The 19332-nt window shown below is 47.6% G+C and overlaps 1 protein-coding gene across 1 annotated transcript in view; it reads right to left on the bottom strand.

Moving 5' to 3' along the window:
* Nucleotides 1–8477: 8477 nt before the first annotated feature.
* GGA2 (golgi associated, gamma adaptin ear containing, ARF binding protein 2) overlaps nucleotides 8478–19332 on the bottom strand; it is a gene marked incomplete at both ends in the record, with an annotated part of 32093 nt that continues 21238 nt past the window's right edge. Inside the window, 11 exons of the mRNA XM_080704313.1 lie at nucleotides 8478–8588; nucleotides 9081–9191; nucleotides 10805–10974; nucleotides 12429–12586; nucleotides 13347–13474; nucleotides 13809–13837; nucleotides 14125–14247; nucleotides 15045–15170; nucleotides 16639–16720; nucleotides 18236–18373; nucleotides 18873–18953. Coding sequence (XP_080560439.1) covers nucleotides 8478–8588; nucleotides 9081–9191; nucleotides 10805–10974; nucleotides 12429–12586; nucleotides 13347–13474; nucleotides 13809–13837; nucleotides 14125–14247; nucleotides 15045–15170; nucleotides 16639–16720; nucleotides 18236–18373; nucleotides 18873–18953 — 1257 coding nt within the window. The remainder of the gene's footprint in view (nucleotides 8589–9080; nucleotides 9192–10804; nucleotides 10975–12428; nucleotides 12587–13346; nucleotides 13475–13808; nucleotides 13838–14124; nucleotides 14248–15044; nucleotides 15171–16638; nucleotides 16721–18235; nucleotides 18374–18872; nucleotides 18954–19332) is intronic.

Here is a 19332-nt window from a genome sequence, read left to right as displayed (position 1 = left end):
AGAGACTTGAATGCTACGGAAATTGGTTTTACTTAATAAAAAAAATAGAAATAATAAAGGGTTAGCCGGGCGTGGTGGCGCACGCTTGTAATCCCCGCGCTTGGGAGGCAGAGACAGGAGGATCGCGCAGGTTCAAAGCCAGCCGCGCGCGCTGGTTTAGGAGACACTGTTTCCAAACAAAAATGTAAAAGTAGGTCTGGGAGTGTAGCCCGGAGGTAGAAGGGCTTCCAGGAACCCCAGTACCACCAATAAAAAAAAATAATAATAAAGGGTTATTACTAAATATAGGATCAGATTCATACTTCAGGGAGACAGTACAGTGGGGAAGAAGGTTGAGGATAAATCACTTAGCAAATGGCTATATTGGGGAAGTTGGAGGAAAAGACAACTGAAGAATCAGAAACATGTGCAAAGAGTAATCGGATAAGAAAGCACCTAGGATCACAGCAGACACTGCTAGTTACCCCTGAATTTCGGTTTCACCCAGTAACCTGAAGTCTCCCAGAATGAGGACCGTTCCCAGCATCCTTTAAAGTCCTAGCTACTTGGGAGGCTGACAGGTTCACTTGAGCGTGGGTGTTTGAGGCCAGTCTGAGCAACACAGAGAGAGCCTCATCTCAAAAATTAATAAAGTTACGCCGGGCGTGGTGGCGCACGCTTGTCATCCCCGCGCTTGGGAGGCGGAGACAGGAGGATCGCGCAGGTTCGAAGCCAGCCGTGCTGGCGTAAGAGACCCTGTTTCAAAAATATAAAATAGGTCTGGGAGTGTAGCCCGGAGGAAGAAGGGCTTCCAGGAACCCCAGTACCACCAAAAAAAAAAAAAATTAATAAAGTTAGGTATATCTATGTGATCAAGTTCTGGCCACTCGTGTTTGAGAACTCTCCACAGGACTTCAAGTGTTCCTTAAAGGACCAGGCATCCCCTCTTCCTTTCTTTTCTGCCCACTGGAATTTGTATATGATGGCAGAAACGACAACTGTCAAATCATGATATGACCTTAGGAACAGAACAAATTCATAGCAGAGAACACGACAGAAGGAACCGAGACAGAAGGAGCACCACAGAAGGCCTGGCACCATGGCAGTGGCAGGTTCTTGAATTTGAGAGTGTTGTGTGTCCCTCAAAAAATGTATGAAACCTCAGGGCTCAGCAGTACAGCACTTTCCTGACATGTGCAAGGCCCTGGGTTCAATCTCCAGCACTGCAAAAAAGAAAATCAGAACAAGACAAAAAAGGAAGCCTACCATAGACTGCTTCCCTGAGGAGTCTTCAGCATTTCCAAATGTTGAATTCTAATTCTCAGTGTGAGCATATTTGGAGGTGGGGATCAAGTCACGAAGGCGGAGCTGCAGAAATGGGATTAGGGCCCTTATAAAAGAGGATCACGGAGATTCTCATCCCTCGGCCACATGAGAAGGCGGTGCCAAGAAATCCATTTGTGAGCCAGGAAGTGGGGGTCACCAGGCAGCACACCTTTCCAACCTCCACAACCGTGAGAAATAACCTCTGTGGTTTATAAGACGTCTGATTTAGGGTATTTTACAGCAGCCCAGAGAGACTATATCAGTCTTAACCCCGTCCCTCAAAATGTGACCTTCTTTGGCATCACTGTATATATAACTAGTTGAAGTTATCTCAGAGTGGTTCCCTAATGGCATATGATTGGGCATCCTTATAAGAAGACGGTCATGTGAAGGCAGAGAACACACGGCCATAGGGAGGAGACTGGAGTTATGCAGCTACAAGCCAAGGAATTTCAAAACTGCCAGCAAGCCGCCAGCACGCTCCCGTAGGTTTCGGAGGGAGAAGAGTGTGGCCCAAGCTTGGACTTCCAGCCTCCCTAATCAAGACAATACACCTGTATAGATTTAAACCACTCAGTTAGTGGCACCGTTATGGCAGTTGTAGGAAACTGATACAGGGAAAAAAGGTATGTACTGTTAAGTCACTGTTACTTTAGGTTTTTCCATTCCTTGTAGCTGGACCCTAATTCTAACAAATACAGGGTATGATCAGATTTTATGAGACATGTCAACCTGTTTTTAATTCTCTCTGAAGATACTACTGAAAGCCTTAGCAGCTCTTTCTGTGACAGCTGCTTGATTTGTGTCACAGAAGGTAAGAAGAAAGGAGAGCAGGAGCTATTCTTTTCACTCATTATTCAGTAATTCATACTGATAATGGCACGATTGCCAAGATATTCAGTGCTACCTGAAAAAAAACAAAACGTAGAACAGTGTATCTGCTTAAACGTGGCCTAGACTCTGAACACAAAAGGAGAGTAATTATTGAATGGGAATTTTCACCTTTTGTATTTTAATTATACGGATGTCTTATCTGTTAAAATTATCAGCAAGTGAGGCGAGCATGGTGGTGTATGCTTGTAATCCCAGCATTTGGGAGGCTGAGATGGGAGGATCATGGTTTGAGGACAGCCTCAGCTACTACTTAGTGAGGCCCTTTGCAACTCAGTGAGACCCTGTTTCAAAATAAAGAATAAAAAATAAGGCTGGGGTGTAGCTTGGGGATAGAATGCCCCTGGGTTCCATCCTCATTACTATACACAAAAGAATTACCAGCAGATGAAATAGTTTTATTTTCTGCTTAGAAATTTAGGAAATGCAGATCAGTTTTTTTTAAAAAATAAAGTATTGAAGCCAGGCGTGGTGGCTCACGCTTGTAATCTCTGCACTTGGGAGGCTGAGACAGGAGGATCGCACAGGTTCAAAGCCAGCCTCAGCTACTTAGTGAGGCTCTCAGCAACTGAGACCCTGTTTACAAATAAAATATAAAATAGGTCTGGGAGTGTAGCCCAGAGGTAGAAAGCCCCTGGGTTCTACCCCCAGTACCACAAACAAAAACAAAAAACTAAGAAGTATCTAGCCTATGGCCCACAGATGACCACTGTAACCTGTGCACACAAATGTCTCAGTGGGTCATTTGGCTTTAAAACTGGGGTTAGGGCTGGGGATAGAGCTCAGCGGCAGAGCACTTGACCAACATGCGTGAGGCCCTTCTTTTGGTCCCCATCACACCCCAAAAAGTAGCCGGGCGTGGTGGCACACGCTTGTAATCCCAGCATTCGGGAGGCTGAGACCTGGAGGATCGCGGTTCGCGGACAGCCTCAGATACTCAGTGAGGCCCTCTGCAACTCAGTGAGACCCAGTTTCAAAATAAAGAATAAAAACTAGGGTAGGGGGTGTAGCTTAGAGGTCAAATGCCCCTGGGTTCCATCCCCAGACCCGCAAAAAAAAAAAAAAAGTAAAAGGTGGGGTCATATGACAAATATAAAAGCATGATCTTTTTCTCACTTAGCCAGTTTGTGGACAGCTTTCATCACAGAAGCTTCCGGGAAGCCTTGGAGAATGCTGGCATTCTTCTTTCACTCTTCCCTTTCTTCTTTCTTTCCTTCCTGTGACTTACAAGCCAGCGGCGAGCATCCGGAGCTAAAGCCTTCATCTTGGATCGGGACACTGTAAGAACTGGCCGGTCCCTAATGGCTTTATAATGCCTAGAGAAGTCGTTCTGGACCACCTGGGCCTCCTTTTACTCAAAAATAAATACCTTGGTGCTTTGGCCATGGTAGTATTGGCCATGGTAGTACTTCCTTATTAAGCATAGTGTTAGGTAATTTTATTGAAAATAAATGTGATGAAATGCTTTTCCTACATCTATTGAGATGCCCAAATGGTTTTGAACTATTGATAGCTAATGGCATTCACAGAAAATGTTTTGTATGGTATATTCTTTCACTATTTCACTGGCTTTTATTTATTGGTACTGAGGATTGAACCCAGGGGCATTCTACTTTCAAGCCACACCTGGAGCTCTTTTATTTTTTTGTGGTACTGGAGATAGAACCCAGGGCATTCTATTCCCTGAGCTATACTCCCAGGCCTATTTTTATTCTTTATTTTGGAACAGGGTCTCCCTAAGTTGCGGAGGGCCTCACTAAAGCTGTTCACGAACCTGCAATCCTCCTGTCTCAGACTCCCAAGTGCTGGGATTACAAGCGTGCGCCACCATGCTCAGGTGTTTGTAAAAGCTAAGACTTTTTGCTCTTTTGCCTGTATTCAAAAATAGGCATACAAATAATCCTTGTACTACCAGCTGCAGATTTTGGTGTCAGGGTTATAAATTTCAAAATGCATATTTCCATCTATAAATTTGCCAATAGCAGGTAAATGTTTTTACAGTATGCTCACTCTTAGTTTCTAAATGTTCTATTATGAACTTTTGCTTTGTAATTTCAAAGTGGCTAGAATATTAGTGACTAGATTTAGGAGTATAGTTTGCAAATATTATCCTTCTATCCTTGACATTTGTTTTTTCAGTATTAGTTGAACCTCACCAAAACTATAGTTTGTGTGTGTGTGTGTGTGTGTGTGTGTGTGTGTGTGTGTGTGTTGTGCTGAGGATTGAACCTAGGGGCATTCTACCTTCGAACTAAACCCCAGCCCTTTCATTATTTTGTTTTGAAATTGGGTCTCGCTAGGTTGCTGAGTCTAAGTTGCCAAGGCCAGTCTCAGATCTGTGACCCTCAGGTCGCAGCCTCCCAAGTACTGAGATGACAAGCATGCACCACCATGCCCAGCCAGGCTGTGCTTTTTTAAAAGGAAAAATAAGGCATAGCAAACACTACAGGATTCTCTTGCTTGTCTTGATGTAAAAGAAAAAAGAAGGCAGTTGATAGGTTGTATATTTGGGGGGCTGAATATAAGCAGCTTCTACAATAGTCATTGGTTCTCAATGTGAAACTAACCCCTGTGGGCACTGGAACAAAATATATACTAAAAACACAAATTTGTCACTGCATCTATTTGCTTAAAGATTTCTGGGAGCACTAGGTACTTTTTTCTGAAATGGGGTGATAAAAATAATTTGGGATCCTCATTCTATAATGTAGATTATACAATCTATATCATAGATTTCAAAAATTTGGGACCAACATTATCATAGTCAAGCACTCTATCTGTGTTCTAGAATATCTCCTTTGCTTTCTACTTGTGTGTGTTGGGGGGGCACTAGGTATTGAAATCAGAGGCAATCTACCTCCAAGGCAGAATCCCAGCCTGATTTTCTTTGGAAACAGGTTCTGTGTTGCTGAGTCTTGCTAAGTTGCTGACGCTGGTCTTGAACCTGTGAGCCTCCTGTCTTAGCCTCCCAAATACTGGGATTACAAGTGTGTGTAATCACACTTGGCTGCTTTCTACTTTTTTTCTTTTGCAGGTCTGGAACCCAGGGGCATTTGACCTCTGAGTTATACCTCCTGCCCTATTTCTTATTCTTTATTTTGAAACAGGGCCTAAGTAGCTGAGGCTATCCGCAAACTGCAATCCACTGCCACCACGCCTGGCTCATGTTTACTCTCTTTTGATTTATGTGGTATTTTGTTGTTGTTGTGTGGTACTGGGGGGTGGAACCCAGGGGCTTCTCTACCTCCAGGCTATACTCCCAGACCTCTTTTATGTTTTATTTGGAAACAGGGTCTCACTAAGTTGCTGAGAGCCTCACTCAATAGCTGAGGCTGGCTTCGAACCTGTGCAATCCTCCTGTCTCAGCCTCCCAAGTGCGGGAATTACAAGTGTGTGCCACCACGCCTGGCTATGTGGTTGCGTTTTAAATGGGCTATATTCTCTCCCTTTTGGTTGTCGTATGTCCTGTTTTCAACATCTATGCTCTCCTTTGCCCATTGTGTTCAGAGTGGTGGCAACAAGGTATTTTGTATCTGTGCTTGCAGTTCTGGGGGCTAAACCCATGGCCTCACACATGCTAGCAAGTGCTTTACCACTGGGCCCCAACTCATTTTAGTTGAGCCTTAATTTCAGTGAAGACATATGCAAAGAGAATTAATGGGTACATTTGCCAAGAGATATGAAAAAGCATGGCATCACGAAAGCCTGGACGGCCTTTACTGTGGCTGGGCCAAAGCAGGTTCTATTCTTGGCAGGTGATGCCAGAGAGTAGGGAGGAATGCTGCAGAGGGCACTGGCTGCAAATCCTAAATTAGCAACCAGAGAGCCAGGCGTGGTGGTGCACACTTGTAATCCCAGCATTTGGGAGGCTGAGACAGGAGGATCCCAGTTCACAGGGAAGCCTCAGCTACTTATTGCAACTCAGTGAGACCCTGTTTCAAAATAAAGAATAAAAGTTGGGCGTGGTGGCGCATGCTAATAATCACCGCGCTTGGGAGGCCGAGACAGGAGGATCGCTCAGGTTCAAAGCCAGCCTCAGCTGGCTTAAGAGACCCTGTTTCCAAATAAAATATAAAATAGGTCTGGGAGTGCAGCCTGGAGGTAGAAGGCTCCTGAGTCCCATCTCCAGTACCACCAAAAAATAAATAAAATAAAAAACAGTGCCTGGCTCAGGATAGCTAGTCCTGGCTGAGTGTATAAAAGGATAAGGGAACAGGCACAGTGACACATGTCTATAATCCTAGTGCTTGGGAGGCTGATACAGGAGAATTGCAGGTCAGAGGCCAGCCTCAGCAACTTAGCAAGAGTCTTAGCAACTCAGTGAGCCCATGTTTCAAAACAAATGACTGAGGGTATGGCTCAGGGGTAGAAGGCCCCTGGGTTCAATCCCTAGTAACCCCCCAATAACAATAAAGGATGGGCTTAAGTGGGCACTGAATTTGGTGACTAGAAGGCACAGATGACACAAACCAGGGATACTCCAGGACAGCCACCTTCCACCTCCCCTCCCATCCGCATTCTGTCCAATCCCACCTAAGCACAGTACCATTTTTCTCTTGGAAAACGGAAGGATGTTTCAGGTATGTGCGTGAGTCCATCCCTGAACTACAAGATAAAAAGCCTGTCTTTTCATGTGTAAGTACCGTTCGTCATTTTGATGGAGGTTATTCACAGGTATTGTCTTTACGATGGATGCCCCTTAAAGACTTTATAATAGCTGTACAGCCTATAAAAGCTATGTAGAACACTGAAGCATACAAATAACTTGGGATTAAAATTAGTTTCACATGAGTCATGCCAAATGAAGACATCATCCCCTTCATTTATGTTTTACGAGTTTTCACAGATGCTTAAAAATTAGCGTATCTTTTTGATCTCTTCAGCTCCATTCCTAACACCTAATGTTGGCAGATTTCCAACTATATGTAGAAGACAAAAGACCAGAATCTTAAGAGTAACAGATCTCCTAATTTAGGAGACCTAAGCAGAGTCGTGGAGTGTGAGGAAGAATCCCACCCAGAAAGCCCACTGCTCGGACGTCAGCGCCCTTCATCAGCCCGTCTTGGGCTCCTTCTAGTCCAGCCACACAGGACTTGTTAAACATGCTTGTCTAAGTTCTTAAAGAAGAGTAGGTGCTCACTAAGTGTTAGCTGATCACAAGCCTCAGTTTCTCCTGTGCATTATAAATGCAAGGAATCTCCGCAGCCCTCCAGGGCTCTGCTCCTCAGTGAGCCCGGGGCTCTACTTCCTTTGTGATGTCTCCCTTACTTCAGGCCTTTATCTCTGAATGCAACTGGCTCTGCTTCTCCTACTTACTCAACACTCCGCAGGCACATTTGCTACAAGGTATTTATTCAATGACTTTCTATATTTAGTCACCACTGAAATCATTGCTAAGCTTGTTTCATATCTATCTGCATCACAGTTCCCCACCTCATTTGTGAAGTCCACAGGCCAGGGTCTCCTGCTAGCTATGGTCTGTAACATTAGACTAACGTGGTGGCATGATCAAAGAGCTCTGTGGAGATGCTTGTGGAGCAAGGATGAGGATGGAGAGGAGGGTCCTGAGCAAGGGCCCCGACAAGCTGCCCAATCCATGGAACCTAAGGCCTGAGCAAGGCCGGATCTGCCAGCCTCTGCCTCCGAGGGGCCGTGAGGGCGGTCCTAAGGCACAGTGGTGAGGGACGTGGTTGGTCCCTGAGGGTGGTCTTCCGGTCTCTCAGCAGCCCCGGCCTGGGAACAGTGCAACGAGCGTCCCATTGTGAAGATGGCTCCCAACGCCTGCAAGCAGCACTCTTGAGTGAAACGGAGACATGGTCTTTCCTGGAAGACGGTGCCCCGGAAGACACTCTGCCCCAAGACCAACCAGGTCCCTTCTGAGGTCCCTGAGAACAGCAGCCTGGGAGCAACCAAGACTTTGAAAGGCTGACAAGGCACAGCGTGGATGAATGAGAAGATAACAATACATGGAAAAAACTTTGGCTTATAAAACCGCCAACCTGCGGCAGGGACAGCAGTGTCCACCCACATGCAGAAACAGAGACGATGGCAGCAGAGGCCGTTGTCAGAAACGCCCCAGCGCCTCCCACACCCCCGCCCTGCCCTCCCCCCAGGCCCCAACAACACACACACAGTCTCTGCAGACAAAGTCAGAGGTGGACATCAGCGCCTGATGGCAGGATAGAGCTCTTGGCACTCTGCACTAAGTCACTGGACTGGCTCCACCGGACAGCAAGGGATGCTGGCCTCAGCTCGGCTTGAGCGGGCCATTGCCTGGGGCATTAGGCTGCCCCCAAGACAGCCAGGTCTGGAAAGTCTTTCACTTCTCCTACTTCGCTGAAGGGCTGTCCACCCTGGTTGAATGTCAGCTTATACCGTAACCGGATAGGTTCCTGGGACATGAGAGAGAAAAAAAAGTGAAATTAGTAGAGGGAGCCACACAGAGGCCAGGCCAGAGTGACAGTCTTTACATTTTTACATCTTTTGGAGTCTCCAAAAAATAGCCTAATGTTCATTCTCCCCAAATGAGGGCTCAACCACTGTACTCGTGAACAAGCTGGGCGAGCCCCTGCAGGCTGCAAACACAGGGGAGCCAGGCATGGATCCAGGGGGCCTCCTCATTGTGCAGTCCTGAGGGGGACGCCAACTCAGAGAGACCCTCCAGGAAAGACAGGCCTCGCCCTTCCAGAGGACTTCTTGGTTCTGCACAGATCTCCTTTAATAAGCCTCCAGGAAAATCAGACTCTAGCGAGGGATGTTCCACCACCCCACACTGGCACCACCCAGAGACTTGAGAGCTGTGCCCAGTATGCCCCCTCCACCCACAGAGCTACCTCCCTGCAGCGTGGAGGCTCCACTTCCCTACCAAAGCCACAAGAACGTACTTTGTGTGGATTGTCGAGCAGCAGCATCTGGGATATCACAGCTGGAGGCGCCAAAGGACTGAAGGCAGGAAGCTTGGAGCTGGACGCCGGCTGCAGCTTCACTCTCATTGACTGTGGGGACCAACACAAGCGTCCCTAACAAGCTGCAGCTACAGGGAGGCCGACCCCCACACCACCCTCCAAGAAGAGAGAGCTTCTCAGGAGCTCCCTACGGGAGCCCCTGCAGACACTCCCCACTGACTGATGAAGGGATCTGAGGCCCTTCCTTCCTTCATGGAATAAAGCTGATGGCTGGCGTCTGACAGGCAGCAGATAGAGCTCGCCACATCTTAAGTTGATTGTTATTCTGTCTCTTACTAGCTCTGTGACCTTGGACAAAATATTTAACTTCTGAGCCTTGGGATGGTTTTATTTTTTTTGTGGTACTGGGGATGGAACCCAGGGGCATTCTACCTCTGAGTTGGACCAGCAGCCCTACTTTATTCTTTTATTTTGAAACAGGGTCTCACTATATTGCTGAGGGCCTAAGTAGCTGAGGCTGGCTGCAAACCTGCAATCCTCCTGTCTCAGCCTCCCAAATGCTAGGATTACAAGCATGAGCCACCACACCCGGCCTTGTGTTGGTTTTATAGAGTTAATACTAGTACATGCTTCACAAGGCTTCCATGAGGACTAGTGAATGCATGTCTTTGTGTCTCAAATGTTTTCCTTTCAGGATAGGACCCTTCCCCTGGGAATGGGTATGGCTCTACATCACTGGGGCTCTACTCCTCTTGAAAGGGGGTAGACATATTATCCCAACTTGAGCAGGTACACACAAGTTATTTGTCCAAAGTATGCAGGTAACATCAAGAAAGTCAATTAGAGAGCCCTTTCCTGGGTAGTTAATATCCATGCCTCATACCAGTAATGCCTTTTTTCTTTTCTTTCTTTTTTTAAGAAACAGGATCTTGTTACATTGCCCAAGCTGGCCCCAACCTCCTGGGCTGAGATCCTCCTGCTCCACCTTCCTGAGTGGCTTGTACTCCAGGTGCATGCCAACCACGCCTGGCTTTGAGCTTCAGTGATAAGAAGGGTTGAGGACCGTGTAAACTCTGGCACTGCTGGTCACTTTCTTGCTTTATGGAGAGAATGTCCAAACAGTACACTCAAGGTCAGATGTGTCTCAAAATAAAAAATAAAAAGATCTGGGGAGGTAGCTCAACAGTAGAGTTCTCCTGGGTTTGATCCCAGGACTCAAAGGGAAAAATAATGCTGTGCATGGTGGTACACACATGTGTGTAGTTCAAGTAATTGTGGGCTAAGACGGGAGGACTGCAGTTTAGAGGCCAGCCTGAGCAATTTATCAAGGCCCTCAGCAATGTAGAGACTTTATTTCATATAAATAAAATAGGGCTGGGAGTGTGGCTCAGAGGTAGAATGCTCCTGGGTTCCATTCTCCATCCCACAAAAAAACAAAACTAAAAAGAGAACTGTCCCGATAGCCCAAAGAGGAAAGCAGCGTCAACCATTTAAAAACTTACCTGGATCAACTCATATATGAAGTCAAATATTCACAAATCCCCAGTTAAGTAAGCTAATGAAACTCCCAGTCTATCATCAACTATCCGGGTAAAGATTCTGTCCTGTCTATCTAACTAATGAGGTCCCAGCAAAGGACCTGGTGCCAAGAGTGAGAGCCATTCCTGGGAAGTCAAAGGAGCGGCCTGCAGCAGAGGACTCACCTTCGGCACAGCCACCTGAAACATGATGTCCCAGACCGGCTGGGTGGCTGTGCTCATCATGGTCAGCAGCAACACCTGCACCTCCGGGTGGCCAGGGGCCCCCGTCTGAGAGAAGTGGAGAAGAATTCGGAATCCATTCCGGTCATACACGATAATAGGAGGCAGGCTGCCTGGTAGAGAGGGACAGGCAGAGGGTTAGCACCACAACAAACTCCTGTGAGAGCCAGGCTTGAAAGAGACATGCACGCCACCACCAATACTATTACTCCTCCACCTCATGGACTGAACCTTTCTGCACCACAGTAATACACATCCTCGTGTCCTCACTGGACTCCTACGGCCCTCCAAACTGACATTTCCCACCATCAAACCATCTAAGCACATTACCAGTTTTTAAAAAAATAATTTTTGTGTGTGTGGTACTGGGGGTGAAACCCAGGGGCTTTTCTACCTCCGGGCTATACTTCCAGACCTATTCTTTACTTTGAAACAGGGTCTCACTAAGTTGCAGAGGGCTTTACTAAGTAGCTGAGGCTGGCCACGAACCTGTGATCCTCCTGTCTCAGCCTCCCAAGTACTGAAATTAAAGATATGTGCCTTGCCGGGCGTGGTGGCGCACGCTTGTAATCCCCGCGCTTGGGAGGCAGAAACAGGAGGATCGCGCAGGTTCGAAGCCAGCCGCGCGCGCTGGTTTAGCAGACCCTGTTTCCAAAATGAAAATGTAAAAAATAGGTCTGGGAGTGTAGCCCGGAGGTAGAAGGGCTTCCAGGAAACCCAGTACCACCAAAAAAAAAAAAGATATGTGCCAGCATGCCTGACTTTAATTTTTTTATTTTGAGACAGAGTCTCATAAGTTGCAGAGTCTGGCCTTGAACTTGTGAACTTCCTGTCTCCTCAGTAGCTATGATTATAAGCATACACCACGGTTCTTGGTTCCTTTCTGAAGAATATTTGTTTTCTATTTGTTTGCTGCTAAAAATAGTGATGTAGCAAATACTAAATTTCCTTTCTTTATACTGGGGGATGGAACCCAGAAGCATTCTACCTCTGAGCTATACCCCCAGCCCCTTTACTCTGGAACAGAGGTAATATACTTTTTTTTTTTTTTTTTTGGCAGTACTGCATATGGAATCCAGGGGCATTCTCTCTCTGAGCTATACCCCCAGCCCTACTTTTCCTTCTATATTTTGAAACAGGGTTTCACTAAGTTGTAGGGGGACCCACTAAGCTGAGGCTAGCCGAGAACCTGAGATGTTCCATGTCTCAGTCTCCCAAGTACTTGGGATTATAAGCGTGTGCCACCATGCCCAGCCGCTTTTTTTTTTTCTTTTTTTCGATGTAATGAAGATCCCTAGAGCAGGATCATTAGCCAGATTCTTCCTTTCCTTCAATTTTATTACTTCTCCATCACTTTCATCCACTCCCTCTGCAACTTAGTGAGACCCGGTTTCAAACTAAAAAGAATAAAAAATAATGCAGGGGATGTAACTTGGAGGCTGAATGTCCCTGGGTTCTATCCCTAGACCTAAAAAAAAAAAAAAAAAAAAAAAAAAAGAAAAGAAAAGAAAATTGAGTAGACAAAGCCAGGACTCTGTGAAAAATTTAAAAATAAAAATGTACTTACTGGGTTTCACAGACTCCAAAGGGACGAACACTTGAGCCAGAGGTGTGTTCTGTGAAGCTGCAGAAGGAGCCAATGGGCCGGCCTCCCAGGACCACCCTGGAGAGGACTTAGTCCCTGGTGGCACTTCCTTGGGGATACTTTTTTGTGGAACGTAATTTCTACAAAGAAAAAACACAAAATTATATCAAATGTTGAATGTATGTTACACACCCACACACACAACACACACACACTATATATATATATATATATATATATATATATATATATATATATATATATATACTAATTTCTCAAAGACTAGCAAAAACTGTACAGAATTCCAGGAGTCTGTGATTCGGCTTTCTGAAAGACACGTGGAGGAAGGAAAAAATGCAACATACACAGGAGGGAAATGATTAAACACATCCACACAATGAATTGTAATGTAGTTAATAAAAAGAATGAGCACATTTATGTAAACTGATCAGGACATGTCAGAAATATAATGTGATATGAAAAAAGTACTGTTGGAGTATAGTTATGATCCCATTTGTATAAAAATAAGCCACAATAATGCATTACTGTGTGAACAGAAGAGGGCAAAGAAAGGATGTTCATTGTTTTTAGGCAGTAGTATTTAGAACTTCCTGTCATGTATTTCTCTGTTGAACAAGTTCTGCATAACTTCAAATTACATGGCAATTGAGGAAAATAAATAAGCAATGAAATGATCACCATCATCTACTGTCTGCTACTCCTTTAAAAACAAAAGCTTTTTCATGTCCTGGTGAAGCATGTATTTTCCTATGACTGAGGACAGAGGAGTGGGGAGAGAGGGGGAGCGGTCCGTGGCTATCTCAGATGGCCACCCCAACCCATGCAATGAGAAGCTGCACCCCAGAGCCAGACCCTGCTTCCCTCGCTCAGAAGACTCACAGAGCTGGAGACGGCTGCGGTGAGAGGAGCCCCAGCACGTTCCTGTGTGCAGAAGGGCTCTGAACTCCACCGCCTGGCAGTACAGTGATGGCAGGATTCTTCTCCTGACAGCAGTTCTGGCCCACAACCTGTCAAACAAGGAATGGCTAAGATAAGGCTAGGGGCCACTGGCCATCCACCCCGGGCGGTGTGGCACAGCTCGCCCACCCCCGTCCAAGTTGCTGCAGCCCAGGCGTGGTACCCATCCTGAGGGAGGAGAAAGAACAGAAGAGGAGCCCCGAGCAGATCAGAAGTAGCAGCCTGTACATCAGAAGACAGGATGAGGTAAGGAGGGGAAAGGACGTCGCCCCTGGGGAACTGAGCCAGACAGAATGGATGGACAAGCTCTGGACCACATAAACCCTCTCGCCTCCAGGATGGGCTGCCTCAGGAAGGCAGTCCGACCTGCCCGCCTCTTCTTACCTTGTTCATAAGAGGAACATCACTGATCCCTGTGAGAGAGAAACAGAGAAGCACAACAGTAACTCCACCGGATGTGAGGTGGAGACTGGTAGCACACCACCCTTTCTATGACCCTTAGATAGCCTACAAAAATAAGCAACTTATCCAAGAGTATTAAACCCACCAGTGTCGAAACTAAGACTAATGTACAGAGAGCCTGAGCAGCCCGGTGCACCCGGGTCCCTCAAAAGCAGGCCTCTCCTCCTGGAGGGAAACCACTTGCCCTCTCCCTGCTCAGGACCGTGCTGTCCTGCTCCCCAGGAACACCCACTCTCACCTAAGGCTGCCAGGTCCTGATGAAGCAAAGACGGTGCCCCAGGCCCGACCTGCTCAGACCCATCGTCCACCCCCAGGTCAATCAGGGGGCAGCTCTTCATGCAGCCTGTTGGATTCTGAAAGACTAGAAAACAGATGAGGTCAGGAGAATAGTCAGTCAGGAGAGCAAAGTCTCAATTCAAATCAGGGGCTGGGGTATAGCTAAGTAGTAGAGCATTTGCCCAGCATGCATGAGGCCTGGGTTTGAGCCTTAGCACAACCCCCCCACCACAGTCTCCATTTAAGTTCTATCAGCAGCCCTCAGCTCTCTTCCCAATCAGAAGCCCCTGTCCACCTCAGCTGAGTGTCCCAACACAGCCCGAGCTAGCATCGGGACCTGAGGCAGCCAGAGGGTTGCTTCCCACCCCGAGATGCTTTCTTCTTCCGAAGGTCCCATCAGCTTAGCAACGTGGGCTTCTTCTCCAGCTCAGAGGCCTTTGGAGGTTTCTTACTACAGCTAATCAGAATCGCCTGCAGTGCTTGACAGATACCCTGGACTAACTCCAAGCAGTCTTGATTTGGAAGGTCTAAGCATTTTCATTTTAACCAGTGTCTCAGGGGTTTTAAAAACAGCTAGTCTGGCACTAGGAGCCCCAGGAAAAGGCCATTTCTTTGGTCTCTACCTCCAGTGAGCACTCATGGAAAGGATTCACACTTGGGTACAACACAGCCCTCTGCTTCTGTGTGTAGCTACAGCCAGAGCCCAACCCGGCAGCTGGCTCCTGGAGGCATCTATGGTAGAGACTAGCTGTATGAAACTCATTCTCATCGAAGAGGCGAGTTTCCTCATTTCTACACCATAAGCCATAATACTCTTAGGGTCCATTTCCTTCCTGAGGTTTGCAGGCTGCCCCAAGGTAGAAGGCAGGGAACGGTACTTACCTCTGGAGACGGGTATGTCTCCAAATGAGCTGGGCGTTGTGTTCCCAAAGGTGACACGGCCCTCCATCACCTGTTTGTACAGCAGAACTCCTTGGGTGAGGAGGTCATTTGCTTGGAGAATCTCCGCTGAAAAGTAAGACAAGAACCAAACAACAGGTTAGCTGGCAACAGGCTCAGTCCTTCCTCAGCTGTCCACAAGGCAGCGTCCATGTGGCTCTAGACTCAGCTCACTGAGGTCTCCTATCTCCAGACCATGTGATCAGGCTCCCACTAGGCCCCGTCACTCAACCCCCCCCAAGCCCTAATACTATTCAGTTCCCACTGTAGGGGGAAATAAATTTCTACCACATCTGCACTGCTATGAGGACTGGCAGTAAACACTCAAAATATGGCTCTTTCAATGGGGAACTAAAACTTTCAACATTATTTAATCTAAAACTAAAACCTGAAGCTGTTTTTTCTTTTTCTTTTTTTTTTTTTTTTTTGCGGGTCTGGGGATGGAACCCAGGGGCATTTGACCTCCAAGCTATACCCCCTGCCCTATTTTTTATTCTTTATTTTGAAACAGGGTCTCACTAAGTTGCGGAGGGCCTCACTAAGTAGTTGTGGCTGTTCACGAACCACGATCCTCCTGTCTCAGCCTTCCGAATGCTGGGATTACAAGTGTGCGCCACCACACCCGGCTCTAGTCTTTTTATTTTTGAAACAGGGTTTCACTGAGTTGCAAAGGGCCTCACTAAGTAGCTGAGGCTGTCCATGAACTAATGTTTTTTAAATTATATTTTACAAAACTGAAAGTACAAATTCCATATTTCCAATGAAACCACAGCGTCCAAGTATAAAATATGCCCTGGACTCCAAAACTGCTTAAGCACTCCATGGTCAGATTTACCTATAAGAGAATCTCTCCTAGGAGAGAGACAGCAGCAACGGGGCCAGGGCGATGGTAACACAACAGGCCAAAGTATTGAGAGATGACTTCTCAGGAGGCTCTACTATGTACTGAGTTGAGCCGCAAGTATTTTTATTTGGTAAGTGCAAGTTGTTTACAAGCTTAGATTTGATTACTTTTGATGTCATTGCAATCACTGAGAAAATAATGGCTTAGATAACAATTACACCACCAAAAGTGGACAGCCTGATACTATGTGCCGCCCGAACCCCATCTATGATGTACTTCTGCTCCCCTAAACCTGAACTGATCACCTGATCTAATTGGTAATTATAAGAACTATCAGGAACATATAAACATGTAACACAATATGGAGAGGGATGCAATTAGCAAAACTGAGATCCAAAGAGCACTACAAACAAGGGACCTATTTCTCTTTAAAGAAGAAAAAACAAGAAAAAGAGATGGGTGGTGAATGCCGTTCCTTAGCCGTCTGTGGGACTGGTCACACACTTGACTTTTTGCTCAAGGCTACATCCCTCTGGAAGTCATTTCTAAGCCAGCTCAGGCCACACCCTTCCCAGCCCAATCAGCAAAGAACCAAAGCCCATTCTGTCTCGTTTCTGGCAGCAGGGTGGCGAGGCGCGCAGGACCTCGTGTGTAGGGATGGGGCTCGCAGGCGGAGGGGCAGGACTGCATTACCCAGAGCGTCATCGTCATCCGTGGTGTCGCTCGCCAGCCGGAACAGCGTGGGCCGCAGCTTCTCACACCTTTCATACACGACCTGGAAAACAGCCAGGTTCACAGGCTTGCTTGGCCACACACCTTCATGCAAGTGTGAAGCAGGTCAGGGCTGCGGGAGGTTCCCCATTCCTTCCCTGATTCATGACTGCAGAGCTGAGTAATATGGCTGTTGGTTTCAGAAAAAGTTTGAGCTAAGCCAGGCCTGCTGATGCATGCCTGCAATGCCAGTACTTGGGAGGCTGAGACAGGAGGACAGCAGGTTGAGGCCAGTCTCAGCAACGTAACAAGATCTTGTTTCAAAATTAAAAAAAAAAAAAAAAGGACTGGACGTGTAACACTCAGAGGTAGAATGCCACTGGACTGGTTCAATCTCCAGAATTTCCAAAAAAAAAAAAAAAAAAAAAAAGGACTAGAAGTGTATATTAAAAAGATTAAAAAAGTGACCAAAGACCTTAAGAAGCACAGTGCCATCTCTTCCTCACGCTCTCTCCAGCCCTGGCTGGAATAGCTCGGACAATGATGATTACCCTGCTTTGCCACGAGCGCCCCAATTTGCCATCCCAGCTGTTGTCTAATGCCTCAGTCTCTCCAGCAACACTCCTGCACACTCCTCCAGAGCCCGCGGCCTTCTCAAACACATATGGAAGTCCTGTTTCCTCATCCTGGGGAGCGTGCTCTGGTCAGCTTCTCCTTGCTCACGCTGCTGAGCAGGACACCTGGCCCTGCACCGCTAAGAGCCCTTCCTGAGGGCGTGCGAGTGACCGGCACCACAGCCCCACCACTGCTGTTTCTCTCCCGACTCTGCTGCGGGGGAAACAGGTGTGCTGTTGAAATCCCAGCACGTGCTGACCTTCCTGCTGGACCCCGGAGCAACCTCACTCTGGGAGGAGATGGGCTTCGAAGGTCTGCCTGGCTCAAGCCCAGCAACCATCCAGAGTCCTGCGCTCTCCACCCACAGGGAATGCCAGCTACTTCCTAACTCTAACCAAATGAACCGGAGCACAAACACGAAGCAAGCTCGGGGATTTGGAATGTGGAGAGACACTAGTCTGTTTCTGCTAAACTTGAGAAATGAAAGAACAGGCCAACAAAGGAGCCATGTGAAGGCCATCTCTCCTACCTATGAGAAACAGAAGGCTGAACTGCAGAGAGAAGGCCGAGGGAGACCCACAGGGGGAGGCAGAGAGCATAACTCAAGAGCCGGAGAATGGCGGGGTCGCCTGCCACAGCCACCACCTGATGCCACAGTGGTTTCCTCAAAAGCACAACAAAAGCACCAGCTACACCCATGTGACAGACTACTTCCCAGCACTTAAAAAGAATAGGCTAATAGCAGGGCGTGGTGGTGCACCTGTAATCCCAGTACTCAGGAGGCTGAGACAGGAGGATCACAGTTTCAAGGACAACCTCAGCAACTTAGTGAGACCCAGCCACCACACCTGGCTTCACAGTACTGTCTTGACTGTGACAATAGCTTCATGGACATACACAGGTCCAAACACATTGAGCACCCTCTGGCAAAGGGGTAGGGTCTCCGGAGGGCCAGCCACGTCACCTGCAGGGCCTCCTGGTCGGGCGGGGCCTGCCCTGGCCTGCGGTACACGCTCAGCATCTCCTGCAGCACCTTCACGTGGCTCCGCACCTCCTCCACCGCGCTGACTCTCTTGGACGCCTTCTCCGACTTTTCTTGTTCCTTTGGGAGGAAGAGGAGGACGTGAGAGCAGAAGCCTGAATGGGGCTTCCTCCGCTGCTGGGAGCTCAGGAAGTCCCTCAAACACTAAGTGAGTGGGGTTGCTTGCTCAGTAGGTGAAGAAAATACTCAAAGCCCAGAATTCCTGGGGCGACGGTGCGGTGTGGGGCCTGGTGACCTGCTCCACTGTGCCGCCAGCCTCAGTCCTTCTGGAACAGACTCCCAAACCCGGGCTCTGCCCACACCAAGACCCGTGGCTAGAAGTCAGTGTCTATACTACACAAGGCTTTGAGCCCCACAGGCAGAGGACCGGGAAGTACAGCAGCAGGTCCGGTGTTTCTAGTCCCACCCCATTGCCCTCCAGGGAGCCCACGGGGCCTCCCCGGTTCAGGGCCAGGGACCTTCCTTCTCCCAGCATCTGCTCACCCACCCGCGCACACGCACACGCTGCCCGCCAGCCTTCAAGTGCGGTTAACATAGAACCCACAGGAAAAATGCCCACCTCCTTGACCAAGTTCTTGATCAGCCGGTTGGCTGCCTGAAGATCCTCGGGGTGGCTGCTCTTCAGAAGTCTGGTCAGAAGCTGCAAAGATGAAGAGAGTGTGAAACTGATTCCGTCTGGCGCAGAGAGGAAGTGACAGCAGGAGAATCACCACTAACTGCAGCCACCTGCACTTTGGTTTTTTTTTTTTTGTTTGTTTGTTTGTTTTGCAGTACTGGGGATGGAACCCAGGGGCATTTATTTTACCTCACAGTTGCATTCCTCGTCCTATTTTTACTTTTTTTTTTTTTGTGTTTGTGGTATTAGGGTTCCTGGAAACCCTTCTACCCTCCAGGCTTCACTACCAGGCCTATATTTTTATTTGGAAACAGGGTCTCTTAAGCCAGCGCGCTGGCTTCGAACCAGCGTGATCCTCCTGTTTCCACCTCCCAAGCGTGGGGATTACAAGCATGCACCACCA

Source organism: Muscardinus avellanarius (assembly GCF_963383645.1).
Source record: "Muscardinus avellanarius genome assembly, chromosome: 10".
Taxonomy (NCBI): Eukaryota; Metazoa; Chordata; class Mammalia; order Rodentia; family Gliridae; genus Muscardinus; species Muscardinus avellanarius.
Note: the sequence above shows the minus strand (reverse complement) of the source record. Positions and strands in the feature narration are given on the sequence as shown.